Here is a 23,282-nt window from a genome sequence, read left to right as displayed (position 1 = left end):
ACATTATTGAGCCACAAAACATCGTAATTAAAATATGATAATATAAAAATAACAATATTCATTACGTCACTCTTGAACCCAATACAATTGGGAATACCCTGTAGCCTGTAGGTACCACAAAGTATATTAATCGAATTATGTATAGGTGTAACACTTTTATAATACTGTCTATCATATATTTTGTAAATAATTTAACAAAATGTACCTTAATAACATGTTCTTTTGTACCTAATTATATATTATGTAACTTTTCAACTACGCAAAACAACAGTTATCAAACAAACACGCATGATAGGTCAATTATGGTCGTGTAAGTAAAAGTTCAATAAAAATTCGAGCAGCCTACACCGATTTTCCATTTTGGATTAGTATTACCGTACAAATTTCACCAAAAATTTTCTCCCACACGCGAATTCGACATCAGATTTAAACTGGTTTTATACCGTCCTTCGTTTCAAATCACTCTTAAGTTAATTTATCCATACAAAATATTGGTTAATTAGAATAGAAATCACATGGAACCATCAGCTCACTTCTGTCGGTCCATTAAAAATCTATGGGAATCTGTAAAAGATTGTTCAACTGGGTTTTAGGCTGCTGCAGTAGGTAGGTATTGTAATAATTATAGGTATTTAAAAATGTTCAACGTTGGTCATTGCTTGTAAATAACAATTCCGAATGGACAACGATTCACTGAAAAACGGAAATGTTATATTGCTATGAAGTTTCACATAGACTTTATTATGATCCCATTAAAAAGTAATCTGTTTGTGTTCAATTTTCCAATAAATTAAAACTTGTTGTTTTTTTCTTTACTCCAAAAATCTTAATTAATAGTTTCGTTTATTTCACCCATTCATCGTATTATAAAATGTCTATTACTATAAATGTATATAAAAGGAATTTTACTTGTATGAGATATGTAACACCTGTCAAAAAACATTTTTACTAAATTAATGTATCATCATCATAATTATAATAACTAATGATTGAAAAAAGTATAAAACATTCTAATCAAGCAGAATCTTGTGGTTTAAACTTTATATTTTACAAATTTGTATTTATCTAACGTGATCAAAATATTCTTACAGATAATATGTAATAATTCATCTTATATTATTCATGATGGTAGAATAAAAATAGATTTGAAATTTGAAATTATATATATTTTAATATGAGAGGATACCAATATTGTGGAATTTTATAAAAAAAATAAAAAATGTTTTTGAGTTTTTACATAATCCTACTTTAATCATACGAATGTTTGAATGGCACATATCTAAAAAATAAATAAATATTTCCGGGTTTCCAACCCATGTTGTTTTGTTGATAGTTATAACTTGCAAGTATAAATATAGGTATTTTATTTATTTTAGGTAACTTTAATTAAATCGAGTGTGTGAATTCGACTATTTTTATGTTAAGCTGTCAAAAGCGCATAATTGTAAAGACAGTTTTAACATATAAAATGGAATTAAATTTTTTTTTCTTGAATGATATTTGAAGGTTAATTGTTATTATACATTAATGGGCATAAATTGAACTATTGAAGAATTATTTTAAAATAATTTTTTGTTGTGAATTTCATAGGTACCTATTGTTAATTTAACAGCCTTTAGTTTACGTAAAAAATTCAGCGATAGATTTCTTAAAACAGATTGATACATATTTTTTTTTATTTACAATCTATATTAATAAATACAATAAATAAATTTGCTCATGGGAGAAAAAAAATGACAGGAAGAACGCGAGTAGAGAAAAATATGTACCTACCAAAGTAGTAATAAGGATTAAGGAATAACATATAATAGTAAGTAATCTAGTTCGAGTTCAAGACATTTTTTTTAATATAAATTAGGTGTGAATGATAATTAGGTCAAAAGATCGCTGAATCATTTACGAAATTGATAAATTAAAATGTTATTTTTCAAGATAATAAATTTATCTGTCAAAGTTAAATCATTTTATCCTGTTTTTAAATCTTCACTTATAAACATATTTTCTCGGTAAGGATCCTCTTGAAGGATATTATTTTATACTAGGGTAACATGAAAGGAAAAAAATACACGACTTTACTCAATAAAGTATACGACTAAACGTTTACACTTCAGTGTTAATGTAATTTTGTTTCCATGTCATTTTAATATTAAAAACTGTTATGCATAATATTTATCTATTCCTCAATCCTCAGTGTACTTAGTTTTACAGGTTTGCTTAATAAATTATTATTTATATGATTTAATTTAGTTAGAAATGAGTGTTTTTAAAAAAATGTATGAAAATTAAAATATGATTAATTGAACTGTATATATATTTTATTATAGTACATTTTAGATATTATAATATGTCTTATACGACATATTTCGGTACTGTGAGAGTATTGAGTAATACTATTATTATTTCTATATAATATAATAACACTATAGTAGCTAATAACTATATCATTTTCTTGTTATATCATATAATAATATCGTTTTCTTAGACAGCCTCCCATGCAGTTATTGACTATTGTCCCCTCTTATTATTGTTTGCAGCAAGGAACATGATATATAAATTATATTTTCTTCTCATTTTCAGTACATCGACCACCATGGAAAAACAGTTCGTTCTAGTCAAAAATAAAAATAAACAAACAATCTGAACAACTTTAAAACCATTTGAAGAATTTATTTTATTTTATAAAACTAACTAATTAATTGTTTGTTCAGAAAATACGGGTTTTCGTGCGAGACGCTTGGTTGGTTATTGAAAACCAAGAAGAAAAGTAAAATAAAAACAATAAAAACACGTTTCTCGAGTAAATATTTAAGCCCTACTTAACCTAAATATTCTATTGTCTAGGCGATTTTTAATTCAAAACACTGTTTGTACGCGTCTACTTTGGTGCTTTTCTGTGATCACATCTTCCGTTACCCTGCGAATAAACAGTATAGTTTTATTATCATTCTGCAGCTATGTCTGCGGCGATAACAATAAAAAAAAAATTACAGCCTATATATACATAATATATCGTCTAATGTACCTACGTATATACATAATAATAATAATATTATGTTCCACTGGCTGCCGTGTGCCGCACCATCGCGTTAACTCGACCACCAGCTCGGTCACTGCGGCGCCTGCAAAAGAATATCATTTTTTTAAAAGCGTCTTATAATTTTCTGGAACACATATACATAATATATAATATGTATATGTGGCGAACGCAAGTCTATACGGCTGTAGCGCTGCTTCGTCGGGGCACAAACGAAAAGCCATTTCTTAGCCACCGTTTCTCAACACGCTGTCACATACGTGACAACCCTTTTTTGTTTTTACTTTTAGCACACAGAAATTGGATACATGATATCCGACGTGCAGCGCATTGTCTCTGTTGCAGTGTATATATTGTTCCGCGCACAGTAATAAGTCCGATACCCTCCAAAATTGCTACACACACTCACATGACGCACCGGAGGGCATGACGAACGAGACGTAAAAAACAAAACGTGTTAGAAAAAGACAAAAAAAATAACACCCTCGATAGGCCTTAGGGGTCGATAGCCCGTTCCCCTATCCACCACCGCGGTGTCGCGCGATACCGTCGTCGTTATCCATGGCACATATTTATGCACCGTGGGTAGGATTTTGTTTAAAAGATCCGCCGAGAGGAGAATGTTACATATATTTTAGTGACCCTATATATACACGGTATAATATTATATATTTACTAGTGGGTATACTTAATACATACATGTAGAGTAGGTATATGGGGATGACGCACTACCGCACGTATAGAGTACATAGTATCCTTCATTATATACTCTGTGGCAAGGTTAAATTAGATTTGCATAACATTTCCTATACGATCCGAAATTGTTATAGTATACGAGTGTAAAATAAAATACCCCATTTCATCATCACTGCTACTATACGATAATTTAATGATCGTTTGTGAAATTTAAGCGGTTGATATTTTAGATTATTGGTGAAGTATATCCGCATAAGTATATGTGAGGAATGTATTGGTTTCACAATGTTGTGTTGTGTTGATTTCGAACGAATACATTATCGGCGTTACAAAGGCGTGTGTGTTTTTCTGTTTTTCAGTTGGTTAGTTTTGTCTGTTATCATTTTTTCGTGCTTCAAAAGTTTCAAGTAGCACTCCGCAGTCTAACAATATTGGCAATTTTATATTTTGTGAGAACATATTTTGGAGAAGTGATTTTTTCCAATTGCTCATAAATTTCTATAGTACCTAACTATATAGTTTTCAACTAATACAAAATCGTTTCAATTAAAGTTTATCAGTTCTTACCAAAATATTGCAGTCATAAATCATTAACTATTGGAATCTTATTATAACGACAATAGTAATACAATTATAATCTGAGAATGATTAACTCTAATTCAAATATTTATAACTAGGAATGATTGAATGAATCACTTACAAACAAACTATTCTAAATTATATATTTTAAAACAAAATAATAAAAAACTATTATTTGAAAAATATGGTTTTAATGAGATAAATCGATAACTTGACATTAGTATTATTTAAAAAGAATTATAAAAATTATTCTTTAAAACTACAAGCACAATCTACCACCATCTAATACATTATTTAAACTCATTAATGTTTTTAATTAGGCCATCGTATTATAATACATACATGCCCACATGGCTACATGAGGTTACTGTTTTGTCGCGTATAAGACATGCGTCTTTGGATTCCCTGGGGTGTGTGGACAAACGTATGCGACAAATGATAACGGTTTTTCATGGGTGACATTTTCAATTATATACAGAGAGACCAATGTTAAGTCTCTAGGGTTTTTATTCATCTGACCGGACACTTTTTTTTTATAAAAAAATATATTGGTACCCAACGTTTAAAAAAAATGCAAGAGATAAAAAAATTGTGTTGAGAATTTTCTATCTGGCGCTATCCCTAGTGGTTTCAGGTCGTAAATAGGAAAACTAATTCAAACTGAATGGAACCATTGAAATCAAAAATTGCTTTTATTCAAGTACCTACCAACCTAGTAATAACAAGTGGTTTTCGATTATTTTTTCTACTTTCTAGTACATACCATACCATATACCAGATACCTAGTACACGTATTATGTATCCTGTATAGGTACCTTCAAAGTTCGAATTATAGGGTCTTAAGGGTGTTATACAAATGCAGTCGAAGATAAAGTTTGCTTATTGAATTTTTAAATTTGAAAACACAAACACATATTAAGTCGAAGTAATTTAAATAATAATTTATCAACTAAGATCTTGTCATGTTTAACTTATATTTTCAATTATTTATCTTTGTTATTAATTTTTATATAATAATAATTGACAAGAAAACCATAGTAAATGGATAAGCAAGCTACTAATGATTTAGACATTTATACAGTATTTGTTTTTGTTGTTTCGTAAGTTAAAAGTTAGATGGATAAAAAGAAATTAGAATTAGAAAAAATATTTATGATTTTTATAAAACATGAAATTTCAGCATTATAAATTAGGTGCCTAACTATATCAATCTCATTTTATATTTTTTTAAATACAAATACCTATTCATCTCAGAGAGAAATTCTCGAAAACGTATCAATAGGATTTCATTTCCCATTTCAACAAATTCAAAACCATATAATGAAAAACTTGCATTTGGTATAGGTACGAGTATATAATATACTTTTGGGTTATATTTTTTAATATTATATGTAGGTATATTATAATACAAATATATTTCTTTACAAAGTTTTGGTTTTTTTTTCTACGAAAGTACCCAAAATAAAACGTAAGCGACTAAATAAGAAAAAAAATATGATTAAAAATCAATTAATATTACATTTTGTGTAATTCTGTGTGTTTATATTTGAATTCTAAATATAAGTTCATGTTTTATAAAACTTTATTTAAGGAATAAAATGTTAATATACGTACTTCCACATTTTGATTATAATTAGGTTTCGTAGGGTGTTGATAAAAATAAAAATAAAAAGTAAAATATATGTATATCTTCAATGATTTAATATATTATATATTTGTCCGTTTCATAACTTATAATAGGAAATTATTAAAAATAAAGGAATAATTTTCATTTTCCTAAAAGGTAAATGTTCAGTAGCCTCTAAGATTGACTACATAATATTATATTTATAATTTTAATAATTTATTAGAGTATTTAAATTTGGAGGTCTCATTTAAATAGTTATTGTTTAATTAGAAAATATAAAGTGTATTGAGTATCAATTGAGTATCAGTATTTTATTATTATATGACACATATGCATATAGCTGGATATCACCATTGTTTATTAAAATATTTAATTATAAAATGAAATTGTTGGTAAAAATAATTGAGTAAACATTATTAATTACGTGTATGAATATAATAAAATAAAATATTTTCTACCCCCCACAAAAACAATGTTTCTAGTAGGTACAGTCATAGAAACTACAATACCAAGTACATTTATGTAACTAGGTATAATATAATATTATTATATGTTAATACATAGTTTAGTAATATCTTTGATTTTAGAATATATACTAAAAGTATATTTTAAAATCTATGATTATTATATGTACACATTATACAATTGTTATAAATCCATAATCACACGAGTTTCGTCATGTATCAGTAAACTTAATTCATATTTATTTTTATAAAAATATTGAGTCTGATGTTCAGAGTACCTACATATGAAAGAATTTCTATATGTCAATTGTATAGCCATTATTTAGGTACTTGTAGTCCATGTGGAAAAAAGATAATTTATATACATATTAATCAAAATCAAAATTTATTTTGTGTAAGTAATATGATTTAGAGAGGAAATTTAAATTTTTGAAAACAGAAGTTGATAGTATAAATTCATACCACCATCAATCAGTTTCAAAAGTCTGACATTTAAAAAGTATACCTCAGTATACGCTACGAATGAGAACGTTAAATAAAATAATAATAATATCATATGCACTGTGCATGCGCGATAGCTTAAACAACATCGTCTGGGGTTGAACCATCCCCCTTCGAGACCATTCCAATCTCCACGATTCAACTTTGGCGAATAACTACGGTGACTATTGTGTTAATTGCCTTTTTCTTTATCACAAAAGCGTGTAACGAAAAGCACAAACGTTTTTTGTTATAATAATGCGTTTTATCATCGTGCATCTCGTGGGCCAATTTTATTTCAGCTGTGGGAATTGGGATTACTTTTCGGGGCTTGGGTTAAGATTTAATTTCGGTAACACACGTGAATCCGAGGACCTGTCTCGTTACTAATGATAATGTCATCGCAATATAATAATCATAACGATAATTATAATGATGATGATGATGATGATGATAATAATAATAATATTACTAATAATAGTCATGATGATGATGATGACGACGAAGACGATGATAAAGATAACAACAACACCACGCAAGTATACGACACCGGTATTTTATATATTATTACGTCATAAATAATTCCATTTCAAAGGCGACACTTTGAGAGAGTAAAAGTAATTTATACCGAAGAGTTCATATTCCACAAGAGCACAAGAACTGCGCTGGCCATATAATCCGTGACAATGACAAATCGCACGTGCAAAAGTTGTTGTTGTACTCATCTGGAATTCCCTGTCAGAAATATGTTTTTAAATGGCTTATGTCTTATATATTATTATTGTGTTTGAGCTCCGTGACAAATACGCCTTTCGGAGCTTTTTCGATTGTCGCGTAATAATTGTAATTACAACTCGCGTTACTCATATACTAGGCAGTAGCAGGTACATACTTGTGAGATTTTTTTTCATATTAAATTGTCATACGGTGCGATATATAATACATTGTCTATATACCTAGGTAAATTGTTTGTTTTGTAAAATAAGCGTAATAGTTTTTGTAAGTTCTTACATTTTTACGCACGAAGACTCCAAAAAATATAACTCAACCGTCACGAGTGACACTTTCACTCATGCAATTATAGTAATATTATGCTATAAGATAATATTTTAATATCGTGATCGTCAAAATTGATACACAGCTACTTACTATTATAATATTTGTACAAGCAGCACAGTATGCACATTACAAACTATATTATCCCCATTTAATTCATTCGGCAATCACTGGCGGATTACCTACCTACCTACCTACGTCCTAAATATTGTTATTATATGTCAAATTACCAGTATTAAATATACGATGATAAAACGCACATTAGGTGGCCCACTACTATGGTAATAATTATAACCGCTGCAGGATGGTAGTGATTTATATTTATATTTTAATTCGGAAGCTGTCGCTGTGATGACAATCGCGTATTAAACACGGCTTTGAGTCTATATATTTTTATCACATTGCAGTATTAAACGACATGCCTATATTATAATGGATTGTTTTTGATTTTAATTTTTGCATTTAATTAGGCATCTAAAGCAAAGATTCTCAAACTTTTTTTTCACGTACCATAATCGTGTATATGTATCATGTGTATTATGGATCGGTCATGTACCAAAAATGACTAAAAATAGAATTATTAAAATCTTAATACATATTATTTTAAACAATAACAATGTATAAAAATAATAATTTGGGTACATTTAACAGCGTATTTAGTACCTATTTGTACAAAACAAAAAATAATATTAGTGTCGTTACAAACATTGGTGAAAATATTAATTTTTAGTTTTCCGTAGGTACTACCTACCACCACACAGCCTTCAGCGTATCACCGTAATATTATATACCTATCTTATTGCGTGCCATAGTATCAGAACCGTTTAATTTATTATAAAGCGTAAATAGATTAACGTTTAAATTCAATCTTAACTTTATTTCAGTTCCGATCTTAATGTAAATTATGCTAATAGTAATATGAGCGGAAAAATAAAAATGCGTATTGATATTATTACTAGCTATTATTATCTCATTTCACTCAATTTGACAATAATTGGTTGAATTATTACACTAAGGAGTACACACGTAAGAAGAAGAAAAACGAATCAATAATGAAAACCCATTGAGCAGATTTCAGTTTATTGAAAATACCATGTTAGTAATTTTTCTAATATTAGGTCGAAATTTATGAATAAATTAAATAAATATTATTAATATAAGATTGTACTCTTGATTTATTATTACTAAAATTTTAAATTTAAATTCTAAAAACTACGAATTGTACCCAAAGAAAATGTAATGAGATGACTGCCTTGATTAATAAAACTTATAGTACCTAAATATTATATCATAACTTCACCGTTAATTTTTAAATACATTAAAAGCAAACTTTGCAAATTGCAATAGGTATGTACAGTTTATATTATTTCTATGAATAACTATGAACCAGATAACGCCAATATATTTTAAGAAATTGTAGTATTCAACATATTTTATACCAACATAAAAATGCTATAGTTTTATTTCAGTGCGAAACTTTTTAAAAGCTCTTATAAAACTATTGTGCTCAAAAAATTATTGTTCAGCGAAAAAGGGAATTGTAAATATTAGTGCTGTAATTTAAAAACCACTCCCGCTGGAATTCTGAATATTCAATATAGTGCTGCATATTTCCATAATATCTCCAGGTAAAAATATATAAATGTATGTAAATCCTATTGGTTATTTTCATTTTTTAATTAATATCACGTCAGTATAACAGAATCTTAATTAGACACAGTAATTGCACAATACTATAATCGAATAGTCATAAAAATAATATCAATAAGAAATAAAAATTGTTATTTTTGTTAAGGCTAGGTACCTAAGTATAAAATATGTAATTGATTAATAATTTATGGTGATTATTGTATTATCATAAAAAAATTATCTACTTATGCTTAATTAATTATTGATTAAAATATTAAATTTTCTATTTTTTTTTTTTATTTATTATTCAAGTCACCAACTTGCAACTGTGTGGTTGTTCGCACGTCGGTTATATTATTTGCATTACATTACAAATTGTGTATTTGTATATTACACACTTCCAGACTTCAGTGAACATGAAATCGAAAACTTCATATAATTTCTTAGACCTATGCCTTATGTTTATATAATATAATGTAGCTTGTCATTATTGAGCATGATGATTGTTTGCATATTTCACTGTCACAATTTAAATTTTTTTTATACAGGCATTTGGTATTTATCCAATGAAATAAATTATAGTATAGTTAGTTGAAGTTTTTGGATTATGATACCTACCTATACCTGAATAAGAATGAAAATAAAAATAATAAAAAATAAATTGTTTTATTTTGCTGAAATGTTATTTTTCAGAACACTTTTTATTTGCTTTTAGTTATTTGGAGGCAAAACAAAGTTTTCTTTAAATTCATAAATCAGGCTTATATACCAACATTTACTCGAATTAACGCTCACCCCAACATTAAATTAAGAAACCAATATACCTGCCTTTCTTGTGTAGTGTATAATATGAACTTTGAAAACAAAGATTTTTTTAATATGTATGATGAATTGTTTTATTATATTAAATTACTTATGTTATTAATTTATAAATATAAAAAAAACAAAACAAAACAAAAAGAACAGCTTTAATAAATTCGTAAGCAAAATTATACGAGAGCGGGAAGTCATAATTTGTCAATTTAAGGTAAATATACTTTCATATGTATTTTAAATCACAATGACGCTCATAATACCATACACGTAGGTATTACCGCATTTGTTTTTATTATTAGCTTATACGATTCTGTTGTTTAAAAATATGTTTATTGGGGAGGCTAATAAATTTATCTTGATAAATTAGACAGTTCAAACGCCAACTAACCGCACGCCAATGAAAATTTGCGACTACCAAACATGAACTTCTCGGCTATAAAATCAATTTGAATTTCCCAGCCAATATTAATAATAGTATGAAATATTGTTGAGCTCATGTACGCGATGTTATTAGTGCTATTATACGCCACTTTCCAATAATATGTTCTCCGTAATCTACTTTCATACTTTCGTGGGTAAAAATAGATACTGATTTTTTTTCATAATAATCTGCAGTTAACTCACGATTGGATTAATATTACATTATATACTATCGTATGTTTTATATTTGTGTGTATGTAGTGTGTGTGTGAAAATTTTTATTGGATTTTTGTAAAACGACTACGACGGTGCGCGAGATGGGAAGTGACAGTAAATATATGTTTAAGAGTTTTTTTTTACCTTTATTATTATTATTATTATTATTATTATTATTATTTGTACCCTTATACCGAGGTGGATGGCGTGTAGCCGCAAACCTCGGGACAAATCGGATATTTGATAATTTCAAGTTGGAACAAATCGGGTGGAAAAGATTTCCATCTCCGTCGCGGCCGACGACGAATGCCACATCTAGTCACATCGCCTCGGGCGGCCTGTGTCGTGCATAACATTATTTCCTTTCACGTTCCTAATTGCGAATCAGCCAGTTCCGGCGGAAACTCCAATTTTGTATTATATATTTTCCCCGTATTATTATTATTATTTATTTCGTTATTACTTATTTTTTTATACTCGCGGGGTTATCTTATATGTTTATTATTTTTACTTTTATATTATTGTTCGTCTTAAGTATCGCGAGCAATATCGCGTCTACATTTTTCTTGTGCACGGTACCTATAATATGGTTTAGCAGTCAATACGGAGATAAAACGATTCGTATTCGTATAAATCTCCGATGGAAGCAACCGTTCGATCCGACCGGAAAATAACAAACTTTTTAAACGAACTGCGAAAGTTTTTTTTTAAGGCCTAATGTAAATGTCGTCTGATCCCCATTTGCTCTAATACTATATATTTATACGTGTATTTGTACTGCCGACGAGCTCTTGAAGCAATTTTCTACGAATCCTACACAAGAAATCTGGTCTACCACTTTATAGTTTCCTAAATCAAGATAAACTGCGCCGGGAAAATAGGACTTTACAAAGTAATGTCTTCGACTTTTAACAATTTTAGGTGTAAAAGATAGGTGACTCGCGCAGTATTACGTAACACGTACTGACAGTGTTTTTAGTGATTTGTTATTGTTATTTTCGCATTCACACAACTCATTATTTACCGTCAGTTTCCTTTTATTCGTATTGGGTAGTATCTTAAATAAAATGTATATAGTATAATATTAAATAGAAAGACAATCATTTTACTAACTCAGGATAATATTTAAAATTAAAATCAAACACAGGTACTTGCATAAATTTAATATTAATTACAGTATATTATAGTACAGTTATAGCTATCAATATTAAGTACAATATTAATTCTTGTTCTGTTTTATGTCTGTGTGTGAATTTTTAATATCGATGGCTACAGACGAAAACATCGTAAGTTGAAATTTTCATTTTTTTTTCTATTGGATACACTGTATTTTTGTCATAATATTTTGAAATCATAATATCAAAATACTATTATTTCCCGCTAATTTCATAAGATATCATATAAAAACAAAATATGCTAAAATCTATACACAGACTTCTATACTACACTGTACGTCTGTACTATATAAAGTCTATAAGTACTATATGAAGTCTGTGTACTATATTATCAATATCAAAACCTCGTAACTCGACTATAATATTATTATTAATTAATATGAACATCATAATATTATTTTGTTATGTTAAATGTGCAATGTTCTTACGATGACCCATCACCATAACAGCGTTTATCATAGTAGATGATTAGTACAAAATAAAAATAAAGTGAAAATAATTTATAATAATTGTGAAATTTTTTTACACATCACAGTTTTTTGCTGTTCCTAAACAATTTGATAAAACAGACTTACGAGGTTTTCGTTTGTAGCCGACGACATATAGGTAGTATATTATTATAATATTATGGTACATTAATAATGTGTATATTTTTCATAAACTGTTACGAATAATTAGAATGCGGTCGTTTTAATAACTTTAAACAAAAATAAAAATATTTTTTATGTGCTTATACTTTTTAATAATATACAATAATATTATATTAGATTCTTTAACATAGTGAAACTTTTACTTAGAAAACACTAAAACAGTTGTAGTTTTCCAAATTTTTATAGTCATTAAAAAATAAAATTTAAATTCTGCTATAAGACTTAAATATTATAATTTATAATCCTCTATGTAGACTTTAGTCAAACATCAACATTGAAACTTCTCGTAATTATTTTAAATCGCAATCCCTGTATCTTATCACCGAATATTATTATCTTCCTTATACGAAACGAAAATGTTTGTGGGTCGATTCTACTACAATGCAACTTAAATGATGACAGATTAAGATGCGTTTAAAGAATTATATTTTTTAGTACCTATTGAAGTACATTGAAGTATCCAATTATATACGGTCGAATAGAACAAAAGGTTAAAAACCATGTCAAAATATGTTAATGATCGAATGTGAATATTGCAGGTTTGTATTTTCCGAGCTCAGTTCCAAGAAGTTTTGTTTCAGAAATTTTACATGATAGTTGTGACCTAGATATTCGTATCTATATGGCTATATATTATTATAACTGTATGGAGTTAAGCATTTTCTGTTTTCCGAGGAGTACCTAAACATACACCGCAACCGTCCTACAGTTGAAATTACTACCTAGTTGTTCTTAATATATATATTTATTTTACTAATTTTTGTTTTTATCTGTACATAGGTTCTTCTTTATCCGGAAGAAGGATGGGCACGAAGTGCAGTTTCGAGTTATTGGACCCTCACGCCAACTTGGTGGAATCGAAGCAAATGTAAAGTAGTAGAAGTCACAGGCACTAGGAAGTAAGAACATCTAATTGTATGATAATAATAAATATAAGTATATTGTGTACGAATAATTAGCATATATTATAATATCAGAGACTATGGAGTTCATATAGCAAGTATGAAGTAACATATTGTGCTTATAGGCGGATTTCGATAAATTGGCATCCAACGATTTTATATATTATTATATAATATGCAAATATATTTGAAATACCTATTTATTTAAAATTAAGACATTATAATTATATTTAAATGTAATCAATTATCATTTATCACATTATGATAAATATGATTACTATAGAGTGAGGAAGCAGCCCATTAACAGTACCTCCGAATTTTAGTAGCTATACAAGTGCTACAATTAAGTAAACGAGCATAAAGCACTTTATTTTTGATATACTTGTTCCAGATTTATCGCGAAGAGTAAATGAATAATGATTCTGATAATAAGATATAATGCACCAGAAATCGAAAAAGTAGTAGGTACGCGTGATAATAATTCTTTTTGAAATATACAGTATGTAAACGCTAATTGAGAACACTCAATATCTTTGCGTAGAGCCCTGAAATTTGAATTCTGATTTCTTGTTGGTTGTTATGACATAAAAATACAGCTTTTTATAGCGTTTGAATTTTTTTAACTTAATTAGACTTGCGCACGCGCAGTACAACTTTTTTTTCTTAAATGACAACCACCTATTTTAACCACTAATTATTTTTTGCCTAATTTTTTAATGCATATTGAGGGTTTAATCAACTTTCTAAGTCCAAAATTGACCAAGTCACAATCAATCAACCAAAATACTGCAAAATACGCGAAATTTTCAAATTTTTTACTGTAATTCTGAAAATATATATTCTAGGATTGATTAGGCTTAACATTTTCACCCCTGATTATTTAAGTGATATTTATGTGATGCATAAATAAATATGTTATTTATTATGTTACATGTAATGGATCTATTGGAATTTATTAATAATTTAATGTATGTTGACTAACCTATACTCGTAAATCTTTGAAATTTAAAACATATAATAACAGCAACATGCAATCAACTGACTGAAGAACAAATTATTAATAAATTCCAATAGATCCATTTATTTATGTATAACTTAAATATTACCAAAATAATTAGGGGTAAAAATGTTAAGTCTAAACAATTCTAGAATAGTTATTTTTAGAATTACAGTAAAAAATATTATTGCGTATTTTGCAGTATTTTGATTGATTGGCTGTAACTTGGTTAATTTTGGACTCAAAAAATTGGTTAAACCCCCAAAATGCATTAAAAAATTAGGCAAAAATAATTAGTGGTTAAAATAGGTGGTTGCCATTTAAGAAAAAAAAGTTGTACTGTGCATGCGCAAGTCTAATTAAGTTAAAAAAATTCAAACGCTATAAAAAGGTGTATTTTTATGTCATAACAACCAACAAGAAATCAGAATTCAAATTTCAGGGCTCTACGCAAAGATATTGAGTGTTCTCAATTAGCGTTTACACACTGTATATAATATTATAGTTTAAGTAGGTTAGCAGTTTTATATTCGTCGTGGGGATTATTGTAAGTCATATTGCAAGTATAGGTACCTAGTAGATGTACTAAAATAAAGAAATAAACGTACCTATTACTTATTATACCTCGTATTATAAACTACACAGTTTATATTTTGCATTATTATGTAAAGTTTAAACTGCTACATCATCGATTTTGTTTTTTTTTTTTTACTAGAAAATGAGTTATTTTAATTCTCGTGTAAAATCGGTCAACGTATAGTTATACTTACTGTACTTACTTATATACTTTTTTTATAAGTCACTTTAACGGGAGGTATAATATTGTACAACTATAGTGTACATTTTAGTAAATACAATTGCCTATATAGTGCCGTGTATGCTTAGGTCGGTCGTGCGTTCGATGAACCGTCCCAGAATATTATGCGTGGACCATAATTTTAATTTGGTGCAGCGTATCGTGTTTTATTTTCAATTCGAAACGTTAAACTTTTGATAAACAAACGAAAAAATATAATAAACCGAAAAATTTAATCCGATTTGCAGTGTAGAGTTTCTTTAACAAGATGACTCCGGTGTATTATTTGTCTAACGTAATGCAATTTAAGGTGTTATCCTCCGCAAAGCTCGTTTAGTATTCCAAACGGCATTTTGTAAAGTCGAACGGACGCGCTGGAGAATAGATGGGTTCTTCTTCTTATTTTACCCCCATCACCATTGTTGTCGTACACCTAAACTCAAATTTCATACTAATACCTAATTTTACACATCGCAGATTTTTGTTTTAAAACCATGTTCGCATACTTACCACGTTATAGCTCATGATATCACATCGATATATAATATATATATATTTATATCACAAGGTAATATTATGATATTGTGAACGGCCTACGCGTATTTACAGTGCTTAAAATAAATGTCCCACGGGATAATGACATGTATATTATATTCAGCATGACATTTATATTCTTGACGTGCTTTGTACTGCGAGAAAATTTGAATTTCCATCATTTGGGATGGGGAATAAAATTAATGTAAGATATAATGTTGAATAATGTCAAAATAAATTATTTGGTTGGATTTATTTTCATTACTCAAAAGTCAAAAAGGAAATTACATTTTTGATTTAATTATTTTATTTAAATTCCAATAGGTACAATATTTGGTATTGTGTTTTCAATAATAATATTTTTTTTTGAATCATATTGATTTTAATTATCTACTTGTCCTTAAATATTGGAAATTGGACACGCATATTGTATTTTGAACAAGTCACTTATAGCACTTCCAGTATTTTAAAAAACGTATCCAAATCCGTTTTGTACAAATTCTTGAACATTTTGGGTAAACGAATCTCTGTTCAGAAATGTTTTTTGAATGTTCTTATGAAATGATTGATGGTGTCAAACTAAAAATAAATAGCTATAACTTGTACCATGTTGTCAACGGTGTAAGGCAAGTTCACAACCTTAGCTCTCATTTTGTTCATACTTAGAGACTAGAGTTAACTAATATTTATTTTGATATTCATTTATATTCAATTTGTACTAATTAATATTTTATTTGATTTAAAATATTTGTTTACGTTTACTTGTTATACTGCTAAAAACAATTTTTGAAGAAGTGAAAATGCTTAAAAGTTCAGTTTAGAAATTCAACATAGTTTGCATTAAAATAATATTATATGTAAATATTTCCAGAAAGTTGAAGTATTATTGCCAAAAGTTGATAAAAATAAAACAAGGAGATTAAAAGTTTGTAATAATTTGTAGTTTTTTATTGATGTTTCATCTTAGTAAAATGTGATCCATTAAGAATCATTTTTTCTATTTTACGATCTATCATATTAATATTGTTAAAATATATGTAATAATTTACACAATAAGGTACGATGGAACTGCATTGTACGAAATTGGACTTAAGACCAAGTTACATACTCTATCTGTATTTTATTTTTTCATTATTAATACAATGCAAATTATCGATTTCAATTTTGTTGAGGGCAATTGAGATGTGTCTGTAAAAAGAGGATTGTGCATTCGTGCATGTGAATACTTTTATTCACATCTCATGATATACACTGAATTATATACACAAGCATAATATATAAAATGTATTGCTATACTATTTACTCAGTTTGTTATGAATTATTATATGGTAAATATTGTTCTAACTAAGAAAATATTAATCGTGAGGACTTACAATTTTTCGACTTTACGTATATATATATTATTATTTTGTAACATACATAATTTCAAAAATATTTAGACTATTTTAAAGCTATTTGAGTTAAGCCACGAACTCATACTTATCGTTATAATATTATGGTAGCAATGGATATAAGCCAGAGGTCTCCATTTGCGGGGGGGGGGGGTATGCAGAGTGTACCTTGACACCCCTATTTTTTTCTGTCCTGGCTTAAAATTTACAATAGCACCGATGGACGACGGCCTATGCCTACAAATTAAAATATATTATTTGTTATGAATACTATAATGCATCATGCATATATGATATATCATTACTATGTATGGAGGTAAACTAGGTAAAGCATATTATTATTTATTATTTGTAGATGTGTATTATTGGTACGTATAACCAAAGCTATTTCCAACTTTCCAGATAATGCTTTTTTTCGTTGGTAGGTATTATAAAATATAGTTTATAGGTACGTATCAGCGTCTTACACACAAAATATCTATGTTTTTACTTTAATAAAGAAAAAGTGGCCGAATGATGAAAAAAAAAACTGGCTTAAATAGTTAAATGTTTGAACACTTATTAAAACACTAAAATGGTGCTACAGTGTTTTTGTTTTCTCTCTCTCTGACCCACCCGCGACATAGACAAAACGCATTTACGCAAAATATTTTCTTTTTATGAGTTTTAGTAATCTTAGAGTAAAATAATCCATTAAAAAATGGTAGAGAATAATATTTTTGTGGGTAACTTATCAGTTTGTCAAAATATTTTCACAAAACAATTTAAACATAATTTAAATCTACAATTGTGTTTTTTATTTTGAAAGTCGAATACAAAGTGAAATAATAATAAAATAATACAAAATCGATTTGTCTAACCACCCTCAGAAATATTTTCCTCTATAACTTTTGTAATAGGTGACTACTCTAAAATTACTCAAAATCATAAAAAAACGATTTTAGTGCCTGTTTTATACATGTTGCGCGTGGATCTGAGAGAGAAAATAAATATTGCAGTGACATCCTCTTAACTTATAAGTTAATAACAATAGTTACATCATTATATTATTATAATAATTAATAATTAAATAAAATATACCATGTTTAAAAAAAAAATAAGTTCAATAAATTATTATAGGTAATACTCATAGAATAAAATATGACTAATAGTTCCTAACATAAAAAAAAAATATATATAAATTATCTTTAGAAACTCTCTTTGTTCAGAATTGTTTTTCGTATATTTAGATTCATCAATGAATTCAAATATTTAGCTTATCCATTACAGTGACCTAGGTACTCAATCTGAGGTACGTCTACACTGAAAACCTACTAGGTATATAACAGAGTGACTTCTCCAATTTACGTATTAAGTTCTAAACACTAACGTCCGTAACCTATAGATATAACTTTAAGTTATAACTTGATAAAACTAATTTATAATTATATAAAATATTGCTTTTATACTTTTAATCAAAATCAATTGAAAGACACAAATTTTTTGTATGAAATATGTTTTAATAATTAAACAATAATTTATAATTTTTATGATGTTTAATAGTTTTTGATGTTGTATAATACACTTTGATCTCGTAACTAGTCTAAAGTTTTGAAATAATAAGTTTCAAAAGACGCCGTAGTAACTTTTATGTATAAATAATAAATATTAAAGTATTGTATTCATTAGGAAAAAAAACCATTGAAAATTTAAATCGAATACAATACTTGATTTTTATAGTGATTTATTATTCTTAATTACGCTATGATTGTATAACATTTTATTTATTCAAATAAAACTTGATATTTAATGAAAATATTATATGAATGTCATCGAGAATACCATTATGGTATTATATATTTAGTGTAATTATTAACATGTAACATATATACTATACATCGTAAAATACTCTCTACTTATAAAATTAACTTATAAGAAAAGCCGGATTTAATTTCACTCAGAAAGTACTTTATTCTTGGAATAGATTACTCGGGCAGTTGTATTAGGACTATAATTTAATACGAAGGCCACTGGTATACCCTCATTTTCGGGGTAGAACATTGGAAATAACAATACATAATATACAATAATACGTCTACTGTTTGTGCTGTGCAATTATTTTGTATTAACATTTATGATATTATGTCCTATCTCGCATTCAATTTGCAATATCTTTTAACTCTACAGGATACAGACTACAGCTGGCAGTGCATATATCTGTAAAGAGTCCATTACTATTTTACAAAATATTATTTTGTTCAGTCATTGATAAATACATTAGGTGTTTAATTTTTCAACCAGTATTGTATTTACTAATAATCACAGTAAATTTTGTTATTTTGAAAAGTGTATGCGAAAATAAAACATATCGTATAGACGTATAGTCTTAAAAATAACGTAATAAAGATTTTTGATCTTGAATAATAACAAAAAAACAATTTTCAGACTTCAATTCAGAGCATTGTTTAAAATAAATAGTGAAATAATTGTGATAATATTATTGTGTCATGTTTAAAAAGTAAAGAAGGAACAGTAACATTCCTACCCAAAATGTACTTATACATAAATATTTTGCAACAATATGACTATTTTTTATATTATGTTCAGTAATTATTTATTGATTATATATTATCGAATAGTTGTATTTTAACTTACAGAAATATATTTTACGATCAAATGTTATCTCACTTAAAATAAATTCCAGCTATTATTTTTAGTGCAATAAATTCGTCAAGTTAAATATGTGAATTACCAATTTATATAAACTTCCAACGTAAATTGTTTTTTTAACTTTTGAAAAATGGTTATATCAATAACTGACTAAGAACAATCAATACCAAATAACGTCTCTTACACTACATCAAAAATTCAATTTCACGAAAAATAAAAATGTTTTTTACGCTCTTATACTTATGATATATCTTCAATGATAAGTCGGTCTCTATTATTTTGAATGAAATATATTTTTTGTTCTTACTTTAAAGAAAACGTTTTGAACAGCTGAAGTAAATACTAAAAACGTATTATATTAAATAATATGAACTGTATCTTAGGGAATGTATTTTAAAACTTAAGGAATAGATGTGGTTTATAAAGTATAATTGATATTTGCGCAAGTTTAGTTAAGTAATTAAAATCACTAGCTGTTTAACGTAATTTATATTTAAAAAGTTTAATATAAAGATTATTTAATTTAAATTTGATCAGAAATAATACATTTTTTCAACCAGCGTTTTATAAAATAATTAATTACATTTTAATAAGTATTAATAACTTCATTATTGAAACAATAATATTTTTAAAATAATTAATGTTCAATAATATTTCTAGAGACTCAAATTCAATTCAATGCTTTATAATCACCATTTTAAAAGTTTATAAAAAGAAATATTATTCAAACCATAAATATTATAATAATCAATAGTTTGCGTTCGGGCCAACCTTGCAAAAGAGTTCAGTTGGTAAAATCTAGAAAAAAATAATAAGACTTATCATGGGATATATTATAGGACTTATCTTATACAAGGGGATTCGTCGATCATGCTCACCCCCTTTTTTCTCGAATAATGCATGTATTAAAAATTTGATTTTTTGAATTTTTAAATATATTTTAAGATCGTATTTTAAAGTTCTTGAAATTTTTTGTACTACTTAAAAAGTGTCCAGTGGAGATACAAACTTCTGTTTTTTCAAATGGGAATACCTCTATTCAACTATAAATCCTGCAGTAGATATTTTTTTCTGAAATTTTTGACGTATCAAAATCAAAATATGTAGGAGCAGTTTTTAAGTTATTTAACTTTGTGTTCTAAGGATTAAAGGTCCATGGTAATGGATTTATAAGTTATGGGGGCTATGGCGATTTAAAAATTGAAGTAATTTATATTAATCTATCAATATTAATAATTTTAATATAAATATTAAAATATTAAAAATATAAATAAACTGCAGGCTCCAATTTTATGTCTATTTTATATTTATGTAAAACCATTTTTAAGGACTATTATCCTTAATACAAACATTTTAGTAACTAAGAAACTATTCGTTCAAATGTTAAATGAGGTACATCAACATTTTCAAAAATAATTATATACTAAATAATTTACAGTAAAGGGGGGTCTCATTTGAAAAACCGAAGTTTGTATCGCCACAGGACTTTAAGTACTACGAAAAAATGCATTAAATTGAAAATATGGTCTGAGTATATTTAAAATTTCTAAAAGTAGGAATTTGAATAAATTCATTATTAAAGAAAAAAATGAGGGTGAGTATGCTGATTGCTAGTGAATCACACTGTATATCAGTTTTTTTAAGTTCTCATTAAATGGACGATTATTTGAAATTAAGTGTTTTGAATAAAAGTATGAAAATTAAAAAATAAATATTGATTATTAAGTACTTATAACTTATATAATATTTATTAATTATTGGTTTTAATGATTACTGCAGTATAGATACTATGAGTATATTTCGCTTTTTGTTTATATGTTTATGCAATAAAATGTAACATTATTTTATTTTTTATTGTTAAAATTGTACACAAATGTCCATTTATGTTTATATTCCTTCTCATTAATAATAATTCATTTCGAGTATTACATTCTTAAAATGTTTGACATGTTTCATATACTAATTGTTATCACTGAAAAAAATGAATACAAAATACTCTGACATATTTTTAAAAACTTTGACATTTTTTCATTTATAAAATATTATATGTATTATAGATTCTATAATTTGATCAAACAAACACACATAAAACATGATATAAAATCGCCATGGTAACATTTGAAAAGCGTTAAACAATAATATGATTTCCTTTATACTACATATAGGTAATAGAAACGTAGGGGTAACAAAGTATCTGAATAGCCATTAGCTATGTTTTTTAAGCTTTGTCTGCATACATACACCCGGTGGACTTTTGAAGTGAATATTGCATTATCATGTTTTTACTGTCCGTTTTGTTCCCGTGTTATAGAGTTTGTGTGCAAACCCACTGGTGTATTAAAAGTGTACACAGTACCAAAGTACACAACGGAATATAATATTTTAAAATAAAAATACGTTGGCAGTGTACCCGAGACAAAAATGATCGCTAAGAGGGACGAATTAAAATCGAACCGCAAACATTTGGCAATACAGTTTTCCCACGAGGCTGGTATAAAGCTTACGAATATGAGCCCATAAAACCCAATCCGATATGAACAAGAACGTAAATACGACCTGACGTCGGGTGTTTGTTAACAAACTTGTAAACAACACAGTTCCCCCGGGACTCCCTTGTAACTTGTAAGGTTATATTTGTCATAACCAATTATGCGTTTTTATTTAATTGCGAAATTTAACCGATTATTCCCAGAGGCATAGGTGTCACTCCCATCACACAATCTATATTATATTTTTAAAAGTTATAAATTAAATTTATAAATTTTTCAAAACACAGAACTTACATTTTTAAATTTACAATACATTATTTAAATTGCGTTGTGTAAAATAATAGTTGGTACCTTTCTGAAAGTAAAATAAAATTTACTCACGATTAAATATATATATATATATATAATATACAACATTGAAATATAATTTGTTTAATATCCTCTGGGTATATCCATAAATGTTTTCATAAAATCCCTTTTACTTTTTTTTTTATAAACTTTTTAGTGCATTTTAGACTTTTTTGGGGGCCATAAGATTAGTTTAACCCATTTATAAAATAAACATAAAAACCACGGATATTGTATGGCATATAGGTAGGTGTATATTATTTTAGTACCGTACAAAAAGATAAAACTCTGTCAAAAATATGTACGTTTGCAGGTGTCACAGCGTTTGTCCGTG

At 27.4% G+C, this 23,282-nt stretch overlaps 1 protein-coding gene across 1 annotated transcript in view; it reads left to right on the top strand.

The window, feature by feature from the left end:
* Window positions 1-23,282, top strand: part of LOC100574537 — a 50,917-nt gene that overhangs the window by 1,021 nt on the left and 26,614 nt on the right. Inside the window, exon 2 of the mRNA XM_003243685.4 lies at window positions 13,623-13,741. Coding sequence (XP_003243733.1) covers window positions 13,623-13,741 — 119 coding nt within the window. The remainder of the gene's footprint in view (window positions 1-13,622; window positions 13,742-23,282) is intronic.

This window comes from Acyrthosiphon pisum, chromosome A2 (assembly GCF_005508785.2).
Source record: "Acyrthosiphon pisum isolate AL4f chromosome A2, pea_aphid_22Mar2018_4r6ur, whole genome shotgun sequence".
NCBI lineage: Eukaryota > Metazoa > Arthropoda > Insecta > Hemiptera > Aphididae > Acyrthosiphon > Acyrthosiphon pisum.
Note: the sequence above shows the minus strand (reverse complement) of the source record. Positions and strands in the feature narration are given on the sequence as shown.